This window comes from Chelonoidis abingdonii, chromosome 6 (genome assembly GCF_003597395.2).
Source record: "Chelonoidis abingdonii isolate Lonesome George chromosome 6, CheloAbing_2.0, whole genome shotgun sequence".
NCBI classification, from domain to species: Eukaryota; Metazoa; Chordata; order Testudines; family Testudinidae; genus Chelonoidis; species Chelonoidis abingdonii.
The window spans coordinates 26398354-26422201 of record NC_133774.1 but is presented as its reverse complement, the minus strand read 5'-3'; the positions used below and the strand labels follow the sequence as shown (position 1 = coordinate 26422201).

Below are 23848 nucleotides of genomic sequence, written 5' to 3'. Positions count from 1 at the left end.
TATATACCTGCCCCTGGAAATTTCCACTACCTGCGTCTGACGAAGTGGGTATTCACCCACGAAAGCTCACGCTCCAAAACGTCTGTTAGTCTATAAGGTGCCACAGGATTCTCTGCTGCTTTTAAATCAATAGTGTTTCAGATATAAACCTTGATGATTAGATAGGTGCAACTTTTTCAGCATTTCATCTTTTAAAAGCCACCCCTATATCTAGTTGTGATATTACTATTCTTTACATTTTATTTTATTAAGGGGGAAATTGCTTAAAAGCTGCTAACTATTAAATTTATACAGGTTATTCTGCCGTTTAACTCCTCCGCTGTGTCTGAATTTCTTGGGTTTGACTCACATGGATTCATCAATCTCTCACAAAAACACTCAGGCAACTGCATATACATCAGTAAGTATAGAGAGCATTTCTCTTGATGCAGTATAGCTTAACAGTCTGAAAAACATTAATTATGAAATTAAATGTTTACTGTAAAAACATAATTTTTCATCTTGTTGCTTACTCAGTATTAAGCAGGATAGAATTAATTACTCCTGAGGGAATTCAGTGCCAAAAAAATAAAAATTCTGGGCACAATATTTTAAAACTCTTCATATTTTATTTGCCAATATATATGGAGACACTCTGCATTCTTACCTTCCCCTCATCACCCCCCAAGCATGGATTTGGTGGTGAGGCTGCACCCAGCCCTGACACAGTGCAAGAGCTAGGCCTCCCCAGAAACACTCCAGGGCCCTGCCCCTCTGCACCACGCACACCAAGATTCTTGCTTCCATTCCCAGCCCTGGCCCCTGATTTTGGTATGAGGCAGACAGGCTCAGCCCAGCAGGATCAGTGTGTAGAGGGGCTTAGGGTGAGGGGATCCAGGTGTGGCGTAAGAGGGTTCTGTGTGGGGCAATCTGGTTGTGGGCAGTTTGGTGGGGGTTCCGGGTGCGTGGGGAATCTGAATGAACAAGGATTCATTGTGGGTTTCTGAGTGCAGGAGGAATGGGACTTTGCAGGAGGTTCCATTGCAGTTACATAAGAATGGGCATACTGGGTCAGACCAAAGGTCCATCTAGCCCAGTATCCTGTCTCCCGACAGTGGTCAATGCCAGATGTCCCAGCGGGAGTGAACCTAACGTGTAATGATCAAGTGATCTCTCTCCTGCCATCCATCTCCACCCTCTGACAAACAGAAGCTAGGGACAGCATTCCTTACCCATCCTGGCTAACAGCCATTAATTGACTTAACTGCCATGAATTGATCCAGTTCTCTTTTTAAACCCTGTTTTAGACCTAGCTTTCACAACCTCCTCAGGCAAGGAGTTCCACAGGTTGACTGTGCGCTGTGTGAAGAACAACTTCCTTTTATTTGTTTTAAACCTCCTGCCCATTAATTTCATTTGGTGGCCCCTAGTTCTTATATTATGGAAAACAGTAAAATAACTTTATCTTATTCACTTTCTCCACACTCATTATTTTATATACCCTATCATATCCCACACACCCTTTCGTCTCCTCTTGTCCTAAAGCTGAAAAGCCTAGCACTTAAACTCTCATCCTATTTGGGACCCGTTCCAAACCCCTAATCAGTTTAGTTGCCCTTAACCTGGAACTTTTTCTAATGCCAGTATACTCTTTTTTGAGATGAGGAGACCAACATAATGTACATAGTAACAGATGTGGGCAATAACATGGATGTAATAACGTGGCAAATAAAGATATTTCTCTCAACGCTTTTAATGATTCTTAACATCATGTTGCTTTTTTGATGCCTCTGCACACAAGCCATGGACGTCTTTTCCAGAGAACTATCTAGGATGACTACCAAAGATCTCTTTTCCTGATTAATTGTCCTAAAATTAGACCCACATCATATTGTAAATTATAGTTGTGTTTATTTTTTTCGCATGTGTACTATTACTTTACATTTACAAGTTGGTTGGGGTTCAGTGGCAGGGAGGGTCTTAGGTATGTGTGGCGTCTTGGGGTGGGCTGGGTGCTGGGAGTGGGGGCTTGGTGGGTTGGGGGTTCTGGAGACAGTGGGTGGGGATCTGGGTACAGAGACAGCTCTCAGGATGGTTCAGACAGGGCAAGAGGGTACGCTGCGGTGATTTACTTTTCTACAGCTTCTCTAGGCGCCCGAATGAATGCAACCAGACCTGCTCGCGAGAGGCATACTGACCACTTATTGCAGCTCCTCTGTCAGAAGTTTTTTCTATGGGGAAGCCAAAGAAATCCGTGGGATTTGAATTCTGTGCACATGCAGTGAAACAGAATTCCCCCAGGAGTAAAGAACACTTTTTCGCATCATAGTTCAATTTGGCAAGGTCAAGATACTCGTTGTCCCTATATAAATCATTATCACTGGGCAGGACTTGTACTACAGTTTCACTCTCTGAAACAGTGTGATGTTGTGCTGAGACTAAATGAGTACAACTTGTAAGCTTTCAAGTCCTATTTGTATTTTTAACACATGGACTCCAAAATTGTACCCATATACATAAGAAACAATTAGTGGTTTACACATTGATAGAAATTATCATTTTGTGATAGATTATAATCTGTGTGGTCGATTTATTATTGATTTAGATTTAAACATATTTCTAACATGGCTTGTATGTATGCTCCTAAATAATGACCTCCTAACGCTAAAAACTACAGTTAAATCTCAAGCTGCATTAAAATCAGTTCCAACAGAGCTCAACCAGCAGTGATCTCCCCTAAACCTCAGCCACCAAGTAGACTTTATCACCAGGAGTTTTTCTTTTATAATTTGTTGTTTTTGTAGCATGCCAGAAAATTAAGCGGCTGTGTACAAATCAGCAATTAACTCGCACAAACTCAAAAAATGAAACTGTGTTTAAAAAAATTAATCACGATTAATCGCAGCTGTTAAACATAATAACTATTGAAATTATATTCAATCATTTTGGGATGTTTTTTTCTAATTTTATTAATGTATTGATTTCTATTACAATATCAGAATAAAAAGTGTACGTGCTGATTTTGCAATATTTGTAAATAAAGATAAATAGGCTAGTAAAAATGATAAAAGAAATAATTTTCAGTTCACCTCATAAGTACTGTAGTGCAATCTCATTGGAATAGTAATTTACAAGATGTAGATTTTTTGTTTTGTTGTTGTTTGTTACATAACTGCTCACTCAAAAAAAACTGGTAAAATACTCATGAGCCATACAAGTCCACATCAATCCACTTCTTGTTCGCTGTGAAAAACTTGGTTGTTTGAGCTAACATTTCGCGGGAGAGTAACTGCTTCCTGGCTTCTATTTACGATGTCACACTGAAATTGGGAACAAGCATTCCTCATAGCCACGTTTGTAGCTTGGCTTTGCAGTATTCTGTGCCCCCTTCATGCTTCTAAACACACCATGTCTGGAGAACATATATCCATGCTAATAAGATGCTACATTAAAAAAAAAAAAAAATAGTAGCATTAATTAAATTTGTGGACTGGGGAAACTCCTTGGGGAGAATTGCATGTCTTTTATCCCCTGTTCTGTTTTCTTGCATTCTGCATGATTTCATGTTATAAGCCCATCTCCAGATGATGACCCAGCACATTTTTGTTTAAGAACACTATTGCACGCAAGATTTTGACAAATGCAAAGAAGGTAATCAATGTGAGAGATTTCTACAACCACTCGAGCGCCAAGGTTGAACAGTCTGAAGTACCTTTCAATCTGAGGGGAGCAAGAGTGGGAGCCATGCTTTCAAGAAAGTCTTAAAACAGAACATTCCGATGGCAAGGAAAAACTACAGAAACGACACGAACCAACCAAAAAGGGAAACATCAACCTTCTGCTTGTGGCAATCTAACTCAGATGATGAAGAATGAAACATGTGTCGGTCCGCTGTATTTGAAGTCGTTATCGAGCAGAACGTCATCCAGCGTGTGTACATACTCTGGAATGAGTGGTTGGAAGATCATAGGGACAATGTGAATGTTTAGCGCATCTGGACGTAAATATCCTTGCGACACCCTGCTAAACACAGTGCCATGAGAACGCCTATTCTCACTTTCACCGTGAATTTTAAACAAGAAGATGAACCCAGCATGTATCTCCTGCTTGTAATCAATTGTTTGAAAGCGACTTTTTGGCTGAAATAGGAATCTGAGATGGACCTGTAGGCCCTCTAAAGTTTACATCTGTTTTATATTCTGAATGCCAGGTTCTTTTATACACACATTCTTACATTTTTAAGTTCAACTCTTCTGATAAAGAGATATGCAACTACAAGTACTAGTATTAGGTGAATGAAATATACTATTCATCTTTACCGTGCAGATATTTGTATTAGAAGTAATCTAAAGGGAGCCACTTGTACACTTTGTATTCTGTGTTGTGATTGAAATCAATATATTTGAAAAAAATGGTTAGAAAACATCCAAAAATATTTACATAAATGTATTACTATTACTGTTTAACAGTGCGATTAATCGCAGTTTAATTTTTTAATCGCTTGACAGCCCTAGCAGAAAGTCATAAAATTTGGACTCTTTGGGGCAGAGATGGGGGAGAGTGAAAGTTCCAGGGTCTTGGAGACCTCAGAGACCACCCTCTCTTTTATAATTAGCAGGATCCAGCTCAAGTGCCCCCTGCTGACTGCAGCTTTGGCAGTGTGACACAGGGAGAGAGACAGTACTTGTTAATTATTGATAACTCACTTTTCACTTGTCAACATTCATTACATAGATATGTATATAGACATAGATATTCATTACGTAGATATTTAGAGAATGGATAACTTATTGTATTGTAACTGGGCCCTATGGGTGAGACAGTGGTCAATTCTAGACAGAAACAAAAAGAATGAGTGCAACTGTCTTGTCTTTGTATTAATCAACACTTTTCTTTTCAGATAATGGGCTCCATGAGAGTGTTGTCTTTCATTGCAGATGGGTTTTATATATATTATCCCATGCTGGTTGTCATTCTCTGTATTGCCACTTACTTCAGGTGAGTAATTGACAAATCTGTAATCCTTTGCATTTATTATTTACTTAGCACTGATTTCAAAATATAAGACACTCCTCTCCACCTCCAGCTGCATCTTCATGTTAACTCAGACTATTAAAGATGAGATTGTAGGTCAGTTTAACATTTTACAAGCTGCAGCTTTTAGATAGCAATACATTTTTTTAAAATGCCTAAAAAGCTGAATGATTCAGTAAAATGTTGAAACATTCACCAGAGCTCAGCAGTCTGAAAGTGCAAAAGTTAATTAAAAAGTTTTTCACACCATGAATAAACTGTTAAATCTACTTAAAAACAAGCAGATTCTCTCTCTCTCTGAGCAAAGAACAACAGTTGTCACCATGGAGAGAGCGCAAAGATGGTTTCAGGCCTCCTGATTCCAGGGTCAGACCAGTCTCCCATAAAAGTTAGAGCAGCCTTCTCATCTGGTTGCCCATAACTCCAGGAGGCTGCTTAGCAGCCAGGGGTCACTGGTATAAGGATACGCGGGACATGACTCCTGCACTGGAAGCCAGAAGTGAGTTGACATAGGCTCCTCTATAGTAACTCATCCTCATGACTTGTCATCTACGCAGAGGGGAATCCTTAATGTTTTTACAGTGAAATCAAAGATCTGACACAACAGTTATAATTTTAGTATTTGTGAGATTACTGCAAGCAGGTACGTTTCTTGTTTTAAGTTATTTGCAGTAGTGATAGGAGGGAACACTTCTAATAAATTGTAAGCATGCTTCCATTTTGCTGTATTTCTGATTTAACATCATTGAAAGGACTTTTATGGGCTGATGCATGCCTTTCCTTCACAATCTGGGTCTAAGTACCTCCTTAAGTGTTCTGAATTTTAAGCTTGCTTACTCAGCAAAATAAATGATGTCCTTTTTAAAAATGTAGATTGCCAATATGGTAAGCTCTTCTCCCTGCATTTTGGGGATAGCTACCTGCATGCTACAGCGCAGTTTGTCTTAACTGATTTTTATGAATTAAAACTGTTCTGTTATCCTTTTTGTTTTTACCAGCTTAGGAACTCGTTGTTTGAATCTGCTGGGGTTCCAACAGTTCATGGGAGACAATGAAATGACCTCTGACTTTATTGATGAAGGAAAGGAGTTAATAAGAAGAGGTAATATGGGTCCAATAAATGTATCTAAAATGTTGTGATAAAACTGAATATTGTTTATGGCTTTTTAGTACTTAATCCCAAAATCTAAAATTGCAAAGATCACTTTATAAACTAAATGTCCTATTGGTCTAAATCCCTCACCTCTCTCAGTTTGCACACTATAGGGCTTCATCAGTACATGAAAGAGAGTCTAAGGAAACCTTAGATGCTGCAGGAACCAGTGGTTGTGATTCAGTAGGCAGTAGTCTTCTCTTGGAATCAGTACTGAACTAATGCCCCAACTTGGTGGTAAGGGGTAGTGTAGAAGTGAAGTTTTTCACATGAGATCACAATCTGAGATACCCTTTGAGGTATTTCAGGGCCATTGTGATTCTTAATTAATAGAGATTTATAAAGCTGAAATCCTCAGCTGGAAGGTGCTATAGTAATGTGTCATCAGTTTTTAATAAGTTACGTAAAGACTCTGTACATCAATCATAAAATATAAGATGAAGTTACTTGTATTCAATTTTTATTGGAAAGGTGCATGCACCACCACCCTTAAGCAATTATGGCACTATGCATTTTACAGAGAATCTCTTTTGAAAGGACCCTTAAACATTCCATCATTAAGTTTACAGAGCTGAATATTGTCGTTGTCCCATTAGTTCCTTTTTGTAACTGCCAGACCTTCAAACAAAATCAAAACCCTTGTGTATTTTAGGTAACATTTTAGTTTTCTCTTTGACAGAGATCCTTCCGTCTGGCACATCATTGTAATTTTAGAATTGTTCATTCTTCTTCCCTGCCCCATCTGTTGATCTGCCATGTTGTTAAATATTGGGAAAGTTCATATTAAGCTTCATTCAAATTTATCAAAAGTAGGGAAGTAGTTAATTTAAAACTTCAGTGTTTTTCCTCAGGTAACCCCTTCTTCATGAAAAATGTATTGGTTTTGATTAAATTTAATCCCTTAAAGAGTATTGGTAAGAATTTTATTCCAGTGCCTTTTTTAATCCTTGCTGCTTTAACTGTTTATAATCACTGATGGTTTTTATTACTCTTTAGTTAAATAAAAATATCATTCCTTTTCTAGAGAAAAGAAAACGGCAAAGGCAGGAAGAAGGTGAAAATAGAAGAAGGGTATGAGAATATTTTAGAAAGTATTATATTAATTTTCTATGTACTGTATGTTGGTATGTATTACAACTTTCCTTTAGGATCTTGATTTTCATTCCATTATAACACTGGTGTGAAATTTGGCATCTAAAGTCATAATCTCAGAAGAAATATGTTTATCCACTTCCAGTCAATTCATTATTGAAGTCTACAGGAAATTAATTATTACCCTGGTATGCTTTTCAAGCTCAAATACTATATAACGTCCTTTTTTAAATTCAGAAATGAATTAAAAATAGAATCTGGTTTATTGCAAATCTTATCGCTTAATTTTACATGTTTTCTTCATGTGTATATGTGTTACATTGTCACTGCACTTAAATTTACATGAAACATTTTGGTCTTACCAGACCATTTTCAATTAATGGTTCAGAAAGGTTGGGTGGTTTTTATTCTGCAGACTAGAACTGAAGATCTTGCTCTGTTGTAAACTGGTATATTGTCTTCAATAGAATTACGCCAGTTTACACCTGCTCAGGATCTGGAACCACTATCTGAATTTGAGTCATATTGAATGTAATTAGTTTCCAATCGGTTTTAATAGAAATTGAATCAGATCCTGCCTCTCTCTTACATAAACCAGGGGTTCTCAAACTTCATTGCACCGCAGCCCCCTTCTGAGAACAAAAATACTACACAACCCCAGGAGGGGGGAAACCAAAGCCCAACGGCTTCAGCCCCAGGCAGGAAGCCTGTTACGTGAGCCCTACCACCCAGGGCTGAAATCCTCAGGCGTCAGCTTCAGCCTTGGGCGGTGGGGCTCGTGCTTTGGCCCTGGTTGGTGGGGCTCAGGCTTCGGCTTTATCTCCAGAAGGTCTAATGCCAGCCCTGGCAACCCCATTAAAACAGGATCACAACCCACTTTGGGCTCCCGACCCACAGTTTGAGAACCGCTGATGTAAACTCTAATATGAAAATATTAAAGTGACGAGAACTTTTACTGTAAGCGTCTTATGACTGTGTGGCTATTGTATTATCCTACCAACAGGTGGAGGAAGGAACCAAAAAGTAACATCTCATTTCTACTGCATAGACTATAGAGATATTGAGCATACTTTGTACAAATAGATGTAATACATAATTAGTATAACTATTATACTTACTTTTAAAAAACTATTGGGGGGGGAACACTTGCTATAAAATATATTTTAGAATGAAAGGGCGCACATTTATTAAAATTTTGTCAATTGAAGGCGGCACAGGCATGCAGTCTCACAGCATGTACTCAATAACACCTAATGTATAAACACCTATGTTACTGCTCCTCTAGTTTGTGTGAGGATGAATATCCCAAAGTAATGGATCTAGAATTTAGGAGGATTCCAGATATGATCTGAGTAAGTAACTTTATTCATATAGCTGATGGGGTGTATTTTTGTGTTTTTTGTTTTTGGGTCAGGAATGGAAAGAGCGATATGGAAACAGCCGAGAAGATTCCACTAGAAATAGAAATGTTCACTCAGACCAAAAAGAATCTAGTTTCTCAGAGACCAACGCAAGCAGACGTAAGTAATACACTTTTTTCCTATGCTTTCTTAAAACCTTCGCTAGCATAATTATAAAAGTAACAATAATTTGTTTTCTGCTTATCTGAGTATACTGAGTTTACTCCTTCATGTGTCATGAAGCCATGCTGTTCACTCCAGGAGGGACAGTAGGTCTCCACGGGGCTGGCAATCTTTCTGACACTTCCTCTTCCCACCCCATGGGGGAGGTTCTGAGACTAGTCATAGATTCCTGAGTCAGTTATTGGACTCTCTGATTTGACCTGTAGTCCTTATGATTTGAGCAGTTGTTCTCAGCTGTGGGATTGACAACAAAGGGTTTATCTACACATATGGCTAAATCAGCACTGCTGCGACTAATGCAATAGTGTTGATTTGATCCGCTAAGTCGATGGGGAAGTGCTCTTCCATCGACATCTGTATGCAAGCTCCTTGAGAAGCATAAGATAAATCAGCGGGAGAGCATCTTCCGTCAACACAGTGCGGTATAGACACTGCTGTAAGTCAACCTAAGTTATGTCGACTTCAGTTACATAACTGAAATAGTGTTACTTAGGTTGATTTACAGCTTTAGTGTAGACCAGCTCAAAGTGGATTGTTTTACTGTGTTCTGATAGGTAGGGATGCTTGCAATTTTTTACAGAGTCAAAGATTTTAAAACCTCTAACCCTTCTAGTTGCCCAGATAATCTTTCAAATGTATGGTGTCACAGTAATTAGACTTACGGAATATTAATTCAATATACTGAATATATAACCCATTATACAAACTCATAGTTTACATTTTTTTATAATGTGTGAAACTACCAGTTATCTGTTTCTTGAGGGGAAAATAGTAAAATATTGGTCAAATTTTCAATGTGCAGGTAATTAGTTTTTATGCTTACTGGAGAGTTTTACCCATCCTTTTTTTTTTCTTTTTTCACTTGTACATATTTCTGAATTTTTGCATGTTTTACCGTTTACCCAGGAGCTTCTCAGAACTGAACACAAATAATGTTATGTTAATTCATGAAACAGAAAATACAGCTGACCCATCAATACAGTGAAACTGAGTGTGCACAAAGTGGTATTAAATCAATAAAATAAATATATTGAGTAGAGAGAAATAATTTCCCTGTGTAACTATTTTCAGTTATAGTAATCTTATGTGTAACTATGATAGGTACAAATTTTGAGGAAGAAATGTGAGGGTTATCATTTTTTTTTCCTCCCACCTGGAAATCCAATATTTATAGTGATTAACTGAAATTATTTTAATGACACCCAAATAATATGCAACTTTCCAATATTATAACGGGAGGTGCACCAACTGGTATTGTCAAGACTGCAGAACAGTTTGCCTTTTAACACTTGTTCCCAGTCATTCATAACTTTTTGAAACTTTGGCTTTTGGGTTGTGTTTTTTTTTTTTTTTTCCTGGCATGATCTTTGCCCAAATGTTTGGTTTGGATTTGATTTGGCATTTGTTTTAAGAAACATAGTTTCAACCAATATTATCTAACTACTTTTGAGTCATGGTGTGGGAGGAATATATTTTTCCAATTACAAAAGCTCATAATTTTAAACTCTGTCAAAATAGGTCTAACTGAAAAATGCCTTGGAGTTTTCTGGTGAAACGGGATAGATTTGGCAAAGTGTTGGCCCTTTTGAAAAATTGCAGGCTGTAATGCGGAGTGAGTGCATTTTTCACGGGGTACTGGTTGGAACTGTGAGCATCCAACTAGGATTAGCCAAATATTCAATCTAGCTATAGTCAGGCTTACTTTTTGAATGACTTACAAATAATGTGCGTATTCTGTTTGTTTGTTAGAGAGAGAACGGTTATAAGACATAGGATTTTAAGATGTTTAATGATATTTGCTTATTCTATACTTCTTTTTTTAAAAAAATGTTCAGCCGTGTCTAAGTATATCAGGTCAAATGGCAGGACCGAAAGGGATAGAATAGAACTCCTCCAAGATGCGGAACCTTTGGATTTTAATGCGGATTCAGTTAGTGATGATCCTCTTGATCATCCTCTTGACTCAGGAAGGTGAGGAATTTTCAGTTTTATCTACATGAAGTGTTTGGATTTATTATTCCTTTGATCCATGGCGACTATATCCAGTTCACAGGCATATCATTGATAAACAGAATTCAGAATCTTCCCTAGTGTTTGTGTCTCAAGATGACTAGGGCAGTGTTTGAAACCACTTGAAAGTGCTGGTGATTCCCTCTCCGTCTCCCAAATGCCTAGTGGGTAAAAGTTATTTATTTCAGTCAATATTTTGACGTATATGTAAAATAAATATATTGGATACATGTGAAAAATATATTTCATAGAGGCAAAAGTGAAGGAGTCCGCTTCTGTGAAATCCTGTAAAGAATTAAGAACATTGCATGGGCCGACTGTGGCTCAGCTGATTGTTTCCCACATTGTTGGTGATCTGTAATTCACAGATGGTGAAGCAAAAAAGGATAACTAATTGTGTTTGGAGAAAATCAACAAGCAGTAGTGAAAAATATGTATACATGTAGCCATGCATTTTTACTGTTCATCATAGTTACTAAGTTAATGTATATCAGCTTTGCATAAATTCACATGAGGAGAAATTCTGGCATTATTGAAGTCAATGGCAAAACTCCCATTTTTTCAGGGTAGGATTTCATCCACAATGGGTACCTAACTATAATCTTTTAAGTTACTAAATTTGTTTAACCCTGTGACCAAAATTTTCAAAACTGTGTCCACACATTGCTTGAAGACACAGGGCAAAATTTTCAAAACTCTCAAAGTGTAAGTGTGCTATTCAGTAGTAACTCATTAACTTGTGCTCTCTAACCCAGTGGTTCTCAATGCAGCCCCCTGGGGGTCTGCAAGCCCTTTCAAGACGGCCGCAGGACCCCCAGCTGAAGCCCCAGTTCCTGATGCCCCCTGCAGGGCTGAATCCTGGAGGCGCAGGGCTGAATCCTGGAGCCCCAAGCCCTGGTGCTCCCTGTGGGGCAGAAGCTCTGAGCCCATGGGCAGAGTTGGGGACATGGAGGGCATTGCCCCTCCCCCCCCCCCAACTGCAGCGCAAGAGCATGGCAGTGCCAGGGGGCAGCTCCACACCTCCTTTCCCACCCCTCCCACCCCACCCCCTGGCCAGGTCGGAGGTGGGAAGCCGGAGCCAGGCAGTGCGGGGCATCTGCGGCTCTGGCTGGTGCCATGGAGCAGGCAACAACAGCGTTCCCTCCTCTCCTGCTGGTGCTCTAAGTTAATGCTGCTCCTCAGCTCCAGGCCCCCTTTGCTCCCACAGAGGCAGCTGTTAAGAGCTCCCTGGGTGGGGAGACCTGACTCCATGGTTGGCAGACCCCTCGGGGAACAGGGACCCCAGGGGAGTCCTCCCAGCACACACAGCCCCTAGCACCCCTCTCCCTGTACCCTGAGCTACCCCCTTGCCTGCACACAGCTCCTAGTACCTCTCTTCCTGCATCCACAGCCACCCCCTGTATGCACAGCCCCAGCTACCCCCTCCCTGCACCTTGAGCTATCCCCCATCTGCACACAACCCCTCCCTGTACCCTAAGCTGTTTTCAGACTTTTTGAGCTAAGCCCCCCACCTTTTAGTTATAATTTTTGTTTGTGCTCCTCCCCTCTCCCCAATCCAGACAGGCTGGGTGGCCTGCTAAGGTGAGTCAGGGGATGGAGGTGGTACTCCCTTGGGCCCCGTTATGTGGCTGTATCTCGAGCCCCGCTGGCCCCTGCCCCCCCGAAACAGAAGTCAAACTACGCCTATGCCCAAGGACCCTGCCTCGAAGGCTCCCCTCCCCTACTGGGCCCTGGAGTTTTTACATCATGTCAGGGTGGGCCTCAGAGAGAAGAAGGTTGAGAACCTCTGTTCTAACCCGTGCATCATATAATTTACACACACATAATTCCTGCACTTGTCAAATAAACACAGGACATTATATAATGCATTATTTCTGCTGGTTTAATGTGTGTTTTTACTTACTTGCTAAACCTGTGAAATTCAGTAATTTTCAATGAGTCTAGCAGCCAGAATGAACTAGACTCTAACACACTTGTTTTAAAACTTAACCATTTCTGTCTAAGCAGTAAAAAAAAAATTTTCTCACACCAGTGTAAACCAGGAGTAATTCTGTTGAAACCACACTGGTTAAAACCAATTTCAGGGTAGAACCAAGCCCTATGTCTTTTCCACGGCAACAGTTTAAAGTATCTTAAAACATGTAGAACAGTGCTAGAAGGGCAGGTCCCTGCTTTGGGTCTGGTCAGAATTATTACAGAAGAAAAACACAGTTGTGGTGATCTTTTGAATATATTTGTGTTTTTAAGTCTTCATATATTTGGCGACCAATTTGGGGAAATGTATTCTTTTTCCCTCAAAAGCTGCTATTCACCTTTTAATGGTGTTGGGTGGTGCTATTTGACTGGATATTGTGTAGACTTTTTTGCTGCTCATCCAACCTGAAAACTTTCAGATACCAATAGAAGTGTTTTTTTTCTCCTTATAATTTAACAAAAATATAATATAGTCTTTGGTTTGTTCATGGCTAATGAGAAAGGTAGTTTAGAAAAAAGACTTCCTCAAATATGTTTAAATGTTCTCTTGGTCACATGATATTTAAAAGATTTAATTTCAGATAGCTAACTGCCATGTATAAAATTCTTGTGCAGGTGTTTGTTAGATTACTAGAATTTCAATTTTAGTGTAATTTTATTGAACAGATTTTAATGCCTTTATTTTATTATATATAAGTGAATAATGCACATTGGGATCATTCAGGATGAAAATCACTCTAAATGTAAGTTATTCTGCAGTTTAGATATTTCATGTGACAAAATGGGCAGAATAGATTTCTTTTTAATAGACACTAGATATGATGTTGCTTCTGTATGTTACTGATGTTTTCTTTCTTTCCTCTTCTGTGTGTTCTTATACTATTTCTTTATGAATGTCCTGCAGGTATCAGCCTGGTGGAAGGTATTTATCAATGTCACGAAGCCGAATATTTGATGATGTCTAATCCCTTCATAGCTTATGAAAACTTAATAGAAATCAAAGTCTGCTACTCTTTATTTGAAAAACACTGTAACATTTCTGAACCAAAAAAGACCTTTTCTTTAATAAAAAAAATTGTGGAAAATAAAGGAACAATAATAGTTAGAAATGCACCTTGTATAATAACTTACTTACCATGGGCTAGAGAATACAGCTCTACCCCAGTATAACGCAGTCCTCAGGAGCCAAATCTCACCGCCTTATAGGTGAGACTGCATTATATCAGGTTCAGTCTGGCTCCCCCGGCAGGGATTTAAAGGGTCCAGTGCTCCAGCTGGGAGCCCGGGTCCCTTTAAATCACCACCAGAGCTCTGGCAGCGGGGCTCGAGCGGGGATTTAAAGGGCCTGGGGCTCCCCGCAGTGGCCAGAGCCTCTGGTCCTTTAAATCACCTCCCGAGTCCAGTTGCCAGAGCCCTGGCAGGCAGCTAGGCTCGGGCAGTGATTTAAAGGGCAAGGGGCTCCACACGAATTCAGATATAACGCAGTAAAGCAGTGGGGCTCGTGGCCCTTTAAAGGGCCAGTGGCTCCCCACTGCTTTACCGCATTATATTCGAATTTGTGTTATATTGGGTCACTTTCGATTGGGGTAGAAGTGTATTTGTATTAACAGGCATTGTTACACAGGGTGGAGTGGGTTTTGTTTTTGTTCCTGGGGAGGCAATAAAATTTAAAAAACCCTCATTTAGTTAGCTAAAGATGAACATAGGCTAAATTTTATACATGCAAATAGGGCTCAGATTGAACTAACTTAAGGTTTTGGGATGGATTTTTTTGTTGCTTTTGTTTTTAGTTTTGGAAGGATTTTTTTTTTTTAAAAGATGCTCTTAGAAATATAATGTAGTTTTTAGTCATCCTAAGTGAAAAGATAAATGAAGTACTGTATTACACACTGTTATTAAACACTTTGTGATTTGAATTTTACGCCTGAACCAGAGTCCACTGAAGTGAAAAGTCTTCCATTGACTTCAGTGGCCTTTGCATCAAGCCCTTTGTGAGTGGAAGGGATCGAATGGCAATTCTGTATACATGCGCTGGCATAAAATGTGGAAGGCTTACACATCAGTCATAGAATTTGGAATTTTTCTCTTTCAATATTATATACAGTTAAATGGTAGCATGTTTAATTAAGATTAAATATAAACATAACTATTTTTGCTATCAATGTCATTCAAGCATGTATGCAATGACAGGAATGCATCTGGTGACTGTTTAAGAAGACTTTTTACAGTAGTAGCAGTTGAAAATCTTGGTGTAAGAGAAATTTTAATGTCAAATTTATCAGTTTTAAATTATAATGTTACAGTTTTTCACAAACATCTAGCACAGTGTAAAACTCCTGGAGCTTTCCATTTGAAGACGTGAGCTATGTAGCATGAATCATTATTGCTAAATGCTTTTGACATCCCAACTGCACTGCATAAGGTATCTGTGTTTTTAAGGTACCTATATTTTGCAGTGAGTAGGCTCTTCATTGCAAGAAGAAGTGATTATTCATGCAAATAAACACCATAAAAAATGCCAGTGAATAACAGTGCAAAAATGCTGTCATACAAGTGGGTTTTTTGGGGAAATATGCTCAACTTAAATTTTACTTTGTTTGCAATTTTCAGCCAAAGTTAGGTTATCAGTTGACATTTTAATCATTTAGGAGTTTTCTCATTGCAAAATTATGGTGAAAGCTGAAGCATTAGATCTCATAGCTATTTTTCTTTTTCATACTTGAAAGATACGCAACTCCTAAAACATCTAGAAATGGGATTACACTGAAAAATAGGTTTTTCATGGATGAGGTATTCCATTTAGTAACGGTCTGTTTTGTAAAATCTGTGTTACTGTGATTCTAACCTGCTTTAATGAATAATAATTCAGAAATTGAGAAAATAGTGCTACTTGTAGTGTATTCTCTGCTTATTTACAATGATTTGAGTAACTATTCTGAAGGATAGTGAAATTCTAGTCCACTTCTATTGAACCCATTACATAAATAAATAGACACATAATAGCAGATTAACTCTGAATCTTTTCTTTAGATACATGTACTGTTCCTACTGAAATCAGTGGGAACCTCATTTGCTTCCAAGCACATAAATTATTTCTTAAAAGTGGGCCTGGGAGAATTTTTTTCAAAAAGTGTTTTGGAGTTTTGGGAGTTCCTGCTCCTGTGTGTGTGTGTGTGTGTGTGTCTGTGGTTTTTTTTTTTAACTTTAGAAATCCAGGTCTTGTGTTCCCTGGAAGACTGGTGCTGTCATTAGTTCTCTCCAATGATCAAAGACTAAAGCCGAACAATTGAGAGTAAAGAATTTTTTTATTGTCGGTCTTTATGTTAACACCCGTTTAACTCCAATAACAAACATTTTGGAGAAAAGATCTTTATTACATTCTCTCTATCCCTCCTCTTCAATAAAAGTATGATTACTGAAAATACACAGGCTCTTTGGCACATTCTCCTCCTCCTTTAAGTCTTCCAGGAAAACTATGTGAGACTAGATTTGGCATTCCTATTTTTAAAACAATGATACCTAAAGACCTGAAGGCTTGTTTTTAAACTTCATAAAGAAGCCCTCCCCCTTTCCCAAAAGCACAAGCTCTTCATTAATGCATTACAAGTCACATTGAAGGGGATCTATTCTTAGTTCCACTGCTGTTAAGGAGAGAGAGAGAGAATAAACTTCATAGAAGGAATACTGGATACTCATGAAGAGCCTGATCCAGATGTCATTGTGCAAGTAGAACCTAGCCCTAATGAGAGCTGCTCTTGCTATCATGAAGTAAATGGAAGTTTTCTTTGACTTCAGTGGGAGCATGGTCAGACCCTTATAATAAGAACATTAACTAGACCCCATGTCTGGATTCCCACTGATAATTTTCAAAGTGGAGCATAAGCATTTAGCCAGGTGACTCTAATGTTAATGGGACTCCAATGACTAAAACATAAACCCCAACGTGGAATTTTAACCCGCTAACTGTGGTGGGAATTTCTTAGGTTTTGTTGTCTACTCCAGGTCATGGAGCAATGAACTGATAGGAGTGGTTGCATCACTGATAGGATGTTTTGTATTAAAATGTTGCTTTCAGAGTTTCCCTAGGTTTTGGTTAGCTAGATGATTGGGGTGAGATTCTGATACCACTGAAGATAATGGCAAAACTCGCATTGACTTTTAAAACCAACAGCTGGATTTTAAATAAACATTCTTGTACTAATTAATTTACATTCTGTTCGAAAAAGAATCCTGTATGATTTCCTGTAAATGTAAACCTGGAAGATTTATCAGTGTTACCATTTTGTGAGGACACAATTTTGTAAGTACATACTGTTTACTGATAGAGTAATTTATTTTACTTGCTAAATCTCAAAAATATGTACACATTATGTTCCTGTGCCACTAACACTCAATTAGAAAGTCCAAAAATAATTGCATTGTAAACTGGACTGTGATTTGGGAGTCTGAACAATAACATGTATTTATACTGCCACTACATAAACATACTTATATGCAACTAAAGAGTACGTAAATCATATTTTCTTATAAACTAAAATATCACTATATTAAATTACAAGTAATATACACTTCCTATCTTGTATCATGTTTTTCACACTGTTTGATTTTATAATTGTGAAATATCCCAAAAAAGTGGCAAGTTAAATAAAAACTGTTTGGATGCTGTCATGTCAGTGATATCCTAGAAAACCCATGCAAATTTTGAATAATTTTTTTAAAAAATCAGTATGCACAACATAACTCCACTAATAATCCAGAAATGTTGTGTTGTGTTTTTTTTAAAGTCTGAGTAGAGAAACTGTTACACCTAATTAAACTTAATGTCTTTGGTAGACTTGCAAATCTGTATTATCAGACGTTTAAAAATATGTGTAGAAATAGTTACATTCTGAAGTGAGTTCTGTGCACTTTACTTATATTGGGTCTGGCTTGTAGCATTCAAATGTAGGGAATTTTTTAACAATTTGGGGAGGAACTATAGAACTTTGTTTTTACTGTATATTAATACTAATATCTAATGTTGGGGCTGGGAAGCATATTATCCCTGAGGTACGATCTTAAAGTGCTAAAGAAAAAGTCCTTTTGAAACAAACCTTATACTGCTGTAATTCACACTACTGAAGAATGCTTAATGTCTCCTGCATTTGTGTTTAATCAAATAGACATGTAAATGTAAGTAGCTATGATTACAGTAATAAGAGGACTGGAGAAAAGCTGCTATTTTTTTCACTATGTTCTTACTATTGCAAAACATGGCCCTAACAATTGTTTGTACAATTGAAGGTGTAATAATTGTGTTTTTTCTACTCCAATTCAGTGTAATTATGGTAACTTGTACTTTCATTAAATTAAACCTGGAATATTGTAGCTGTTCCATGAGAACAAGTGAAGGTTTCCTCTTCTTTTCTTTCACTATCACTGTTAATTACTTGAGACCTAACGTGCACTTAAAATATTAGAGATCATTTTATGAAGTAATGATTTTTATGAAGCTTATGAACGTAGTTCTCATTGATATATCATTTGATTATAATGAATGAATCAATCTTAACTGTTAACAAAAAAAACACTAGTTTTGATGCTCTTTATATTCGTTGTCCTAGCATTTAATTTTTCTGAAATGCAAGAAAGTCATTGCAATTTTTACAGAATATCTTTTTGTAAATAATAGCTTGTAACATTTTGAATGAGATTTTTAAATCCCCTTTCTCTGATGTGCTGTGGAGGGATATCTACTGCCTCACAGCAGTACTATGCCAGTACTACTTGTGCCTCTAGCAGATTAGTCTAATCTGAAGTTGAGACACTCCTACATTTCTTCATTCTCTTATTATGGACCAACGATTACCAACAAAGCAGTTACACCTTGAACCAAACCTTCACTCTACTGTATTAATGAACTGTTGGTATGAATTACGCTGTATTACATCCAGTAACTTTTGTTTCAGTTATAAAGCAAAATCAGAGAGTTTATTCTTTGTAACCTTCTAATGTAGTAGGATGTGCGCCTCACCACGTTAATGTGTCTAACTAGATTGTAACATGTAAGCAATGCCAATTTTCAACTTTTGGTTATTACTTCATGGCTATGTCTTACTAGATGACGTACTCGTATGAAATGTAGTAACTGGAGAATGGTGTCTCAGAATTTTTCTCTCTCAAAACTCTTACTCGAATACTATAGACCAGCTGTTCTGAAACTGTGAGTCGGGACCCCAAAGTAGGTTGTGACCCCATTCTAATGGGGTCACCAGGACTGGCATTAGACTTGCTGGTGGTGGGGCTCAGGCTTTGGCTTTAGCCCTGGGACTTGGAGTTCAAGATATAGGGCCCCCCGTCCAGGGCTGAAGCTTTTGGGCTTCAGCTTTGGCCCCGTCACTAGGGTGGTGGGGCTCAGGCTTTGCCGCCCTTCCTCCTGCCCGGGGCGGTGGGACTTGGGTGTGCCCAGGCTTCGGTCACCCTCTCCTGGGATGGTATAGTAAATTTTGACCCAGAAGTGGGTCACAGTGCAATGACGTTTGAGAACCCCTGCTATAAACATAAGTGGAAGGGCAGGGAATTAATTTATTTCTGTTGGTACAACTTTAGTAATTGCAGACCTTATTCCATTTTCAAATGTGTATCAAGAATAGGCTGTAGGAGTGCTGCTTATGAATAGACTAGCTTTTTGCCTTATGATACAAGTATAAGTATGCATAATTTCATGCTGTGATGTTTTGACCCTCATTGAATTGCAGTTCTTTTTGTGTAGTGTTCTAAATTATGGATGTACTGGATATATTTTTTAATTGTCTGTTTGAATATCTAGTGAAATAAAATTGCTTGCATGAAATAAAATGCATTTCTCAGTACTACTTGTATGTCCTTTATACATTCAGACTTGTTCTTGAAATGCTTTTGTTACTAATCTTTTTCAGATAATTTTACTTTTTCTCCAATTAATAATTGTGAATTGATTTAATTGAGAGTATAACCTTACTTTGTTGTGTTTTAACTTTCTTCAAATAGCAGACTAATATTAAACTTACAGGAATTGTATGTACTCATCACACATTTTAAGAGGGGAAGGATACTTCTTGGAATAGTTTACAAAGGTATTCTGAAAAAGAACAGTGATACATTGGGTTTGTTTTGTTTTTTCCCGCAGCCCAACTGGTTAAACATAGGAATAAATTGTGTTACTTCCCATCTTCATTGGGAAGCTTTATCTTCCACACTATGATCTTTAAGCTTACGAAGTGTGAAGCTTCCATTGTTGTCCATCCAAAGTGCACTATTAAAGATTGTGATCTGAACCTCTGCTTTTTGCAGCCCAGCATCTCCCATGATTCTGATGTATAGTAGGCTGCTTCCTTCCTCTTTGCAGTTCCAGAGGCATTGTGATGTAGTCTCTGCTGGCCATGCCCCCTTTTCTGGTTTTTCACCAGAATTTCTACCTCCATGGCAGCATTTAGTGGCTGTTTGCTTTGCTCGTCACCATTTCCTTTGTTAACTTTACTTTTTCAATTCATTTTTCAAGGAATAACATGCAACTTGATAATGCTTGTTCCTCTTCTCCTCTTTCCTGGGTCAGATAATTGGTAGAGTAATGGTTTCAGCTACCCAGATCCACCACTGTAGCAACCTCCTCTCTTGGACTCCTCAAAGAATGGCAGAGCATACAAGCAGGAACCTGGCGAAGTCTATGCAGCATCTCCCTATGTGAAACAATATTTACAGATTCTACAAGAGTAAAATTATGCCTTCCCTGTTCACAACAAGCCAGACTAACATATTGGATACCCCACCTGCCCTGAGGAGCCACAACTCCAGTGCAGAAAAGCCCAATCAGGAGCTTCCCAGACTTTCAGGAGGAAAGTATTAGGATTAGGCTGTTAAGTTTAGAGAGTAAGTCCTACAGAAGACATGGCTGTAAGGGAAAAAACCCTTAAGCAATCCAGAGTCCCTTCCAGAACTGATGGGGGTCCTCAGCTCCCTGGGGAAAGAAGCAGGACTCCTACACATCTCTTCCTTAGATGTTTCGCAGAATTCTTAAAAAGAGACACTCTCTCACAAGCAGTGGAAATGGGACTCAGAAAGTTAGTACACAGAGGAAGACCTGTCTAGAAGGCTCAAGGCTCTCAATAAAAAGGATCATGAGAGACTGTGCCCTGCCCGTAGCATTGCAGGGATCCCTGTAAAACAGGCAAAAAGAGTCAAAACACCCTGGAAGCACAAAAAGAGAAAGAAGATATAAAAGATCTAAGAAATATTTGTACACACTCTCCTCTATTGAGGAGGGAGAATTTCCTGATTCAGACTCTGAACAGGTCAAGGAGTTAAAAACAAAGGTTTCCTCCTCCTATACTATGTGTAGGAAAATGGTATCTACCGTATATATCTAACCAGATGAGATATTAGATGAGACGCCTGAGAGCAAATACCCAGCAGGCTAATTCTAGCTTGAGATGGCAGTTCTGCTGTACTCTTCCCTTATAGATGTAATAGGGATGAATGGGAATACCCTGATGAGGGAAAGAGTGTAAGCAGTCACAGACTTAGATACTATAAGATGCAAGAGCCAAAAAATGCCAACACAGAAATATTGAATGTTAATGCTGTGGTTTGTGGTAAAGGATGTGATGATCCCATCAGAGGAGATGGAGGCTAGCTATAGGAGGGATTTTGAGGCTTCCTTGGCCACTGAGAGTATTCCTGGTCACTACCTGCTTTTCAACAGCTGCAGTGTCTTCTACAACATGCACCCTCCAAACCCACAGGTATTCCTGACAGAGGTCAATCTAATGGGGTGGGGGTGGGGTGGAGCACATTGAATCACAGAAATGTAGGACTGGAAGAGACCTTGAGAAGCCAACAAGTCCAGCCTCTTGCGCTAAGGCATTACCGAGTAAACCTAGACCATCCCTGGCAGGGGTTTGTCCATCCCATTCTTAAAAACCTCCAATGTTGTGAATTCCACAACCTCCTTGGAAGCCTATTCCAATACTTAACTACCCTACTTTTCCTAATCTCTAACCTAAATTTCCCTTGTTGTAAATTAAGCCCATTACTACTTTTCCTGCCTTAGTGAACATGGAGAACAATTGATCACGTCCTCTTTTTAACAGCCCTTAACATATTTGAAGATTGTTGCCAGGTTCCCCCATAGTCATCTCTTCTCAAGGGTAATCATGTCTAGTTCTTTAACCTTTCTCCATAAATCAGATTTTCTAAACATTTTATCATTTTTGTTGCTGTTGCTCTGGAGACTCCAATTTGTCCATATCTTTCCTAAATTGTGGTGTCCAGAAGTGGACACAGTACTCTAGCTGAGGCCTTGACAGTGGTGAGTAGAGCAGACAAATACCTCTTGTCTTACATATGAGACTCCTCTTAATGCACCCCAGAACTGTATTAGCTTTTTTGCAGCTGTATCATATTGATGACTTATTCAGTTGGTGATCCACTATAATCCCCAGATCCTTTTTGGCAGTACTACCATCCCAGTGTATTAGTCATTCCCCTTGTATTAGTTGTGCATTTGATTGTGCAATTGTGTATTTAATTCCTGGTCATCTACTGCCAAATTATCACAGTAAAAGTCATGGGACAGCCATCTGTTCCCTCTTTCAAATGTAGATGCTTAAATATAATACAATCCCTGCAACTGTTCAACTTAATCAAAGTTTGAAAGTCAAATAATTGACTCAAATTAGAAAAAGAGCATAATCCTAAGTAAACAGCACCAACCCTGGGACCTGCTTCTGTATTCCCTATGCACCCAAAACTCCCATAGGCTTGGGAGATTTGCCTGAATGAGACTGCTGGAGTTATGTACTGTTTATGTTGTAGTCACAACCTAAGGTTCCAAAATGATCATGGTCCCATTTTACTCGGTGCTATAGAAACACACAAAGATAAGGTCCCTGTCCTAAAGAAATCTCAACAGGCAGCAGTTAATCTTCTGATGAGAAATCACTGAGCCAGCAACTCAACTTTTCTGGCTGCCTTGCCTCAGGAACAGGACAAGGACCCCATTCTGATTCTGAGAGTTACAATCTGCTCCTCTGGTTTTGCCAGCCTTTTTTTGTGGTGTAGCTTGTTTCTTCCTCTGCGCCGCTCTTCTTCATATGAGTATGATAGGCAGTTGCTTTCCCTCCTGTGCAGTGTTTGCTGTGGGGAGTGCACAGCTGAGCTCACAATTGAGCCCTAAGGGACAGGTTCGTAATCATGGCCAGCATCAAACTTCAGAGATCAGTTCACAAATACTGGGGTGCTACAACATTGTGATATACTCACCTCTTGCACGGAAAGCTCAAAATTGGAACACAGGTCATGGCAAGTAAAACAAGGTGAATACTTTATTTCATACTGTATGTCATTGTTGAGTCTGCCTGTTAATCACTGAGACTTCTGTATTTGTTTTGAAATCATTTTGGCTCATTTTTAAGTTGCAGGCTCAGAAGCTGCCCTCCATTCAACTGTATATGTCCCCTTTTAACTTCTCAGAAGTCACCTGGGATAAGAAGGATTCTAGTTCCAGTCATGCAGCATCGCTCATGCACTTTCAGAATCCTATTTAGCAAAGAAATAGCCACTCCTAGAGACTATCATCCCTCACTAAGGGCTCAATCCTGCAAGGTCCACTCTGGGTCCAGTCAGCAAAGCACTCACTTACATTCTTCACTTTAAGCCAGATGAGTAGGCCCATTGAAGTCAATGAGAATACCAACATGATTAAAGTTAAGCAAGTCTTTAAGTTCTTTTTGATCATAGAATGTCAGGGTTGGAAGGGAGCTCACGAGGTCATCTAGTCTTACCCTGCTCAAAGCAGGAGCAAACCCCAGGCAGATTTTTGCCCCAGATCCCTAAATGCCCACCTCAAGGATTGAACACACAACTTTGAGTTTAGTAGGCCAGTGTTCAAACCACTGAGCTATCTCTCCCCTCAAAGCCAGAGTGCTCAGCACCTTGCAGGATCAAGCCCTAAGTGATGTCTTAAAAGAAGGAACATAAATTATAAGAGAGTGAATTTAAAACCAAA

At 38.9% G+C, this 23848-nt stretch overlaps 2 protein-coding genes across 3 annotated transcripts in view; one reads left to right on the top strand and one right to left on the bottom strand.

The window, feature by feature from the left end:
* LMBRD2 (LMBR1 domain containing 2) overlaps positions 1-19676 on the top strand; it is a 50076-nt gene extending 30400 nt beyond the window's left edge. The window contains exons 12-18 of one of the 2 annotated variants that reach the window (XM_032779930.2): positions 295-400; positions 4880-4977; positions 6012-6115; positions 7191-7237; positions 8673-8778; positions 10677-10812; positions 13730-19676. In XM_032779930.2, the coding sequence (XP_032635821.1) occupies positions 295-400; positions 4880-4977; positions 6012-6115; positions 7191-7237; positions 8673-8778; positions 10677-10812; positions 13730-13790 (658 nt within the window). In that variant the 3' untranslated portion in view covers positions 13791-19676. The remainder of the gene's footprint in view (positions 1-294; positions 401-4879; positions 4978-6011; positions 6116-7190; positions 7238-8672; positions 8779-10676; positions 10813-13729) is intronic. The other variant, XM_032779931.2, reaches the window with a different exon arrangement.
* The window catches only part of IL7R (interleukin 7 receptor), a 216852-nt gene that overhangs the window by 104066 nt on the left and 88938 nt on the right, over positions 1-23848 (bottom strand). The window lies entirely within an intron of this gene.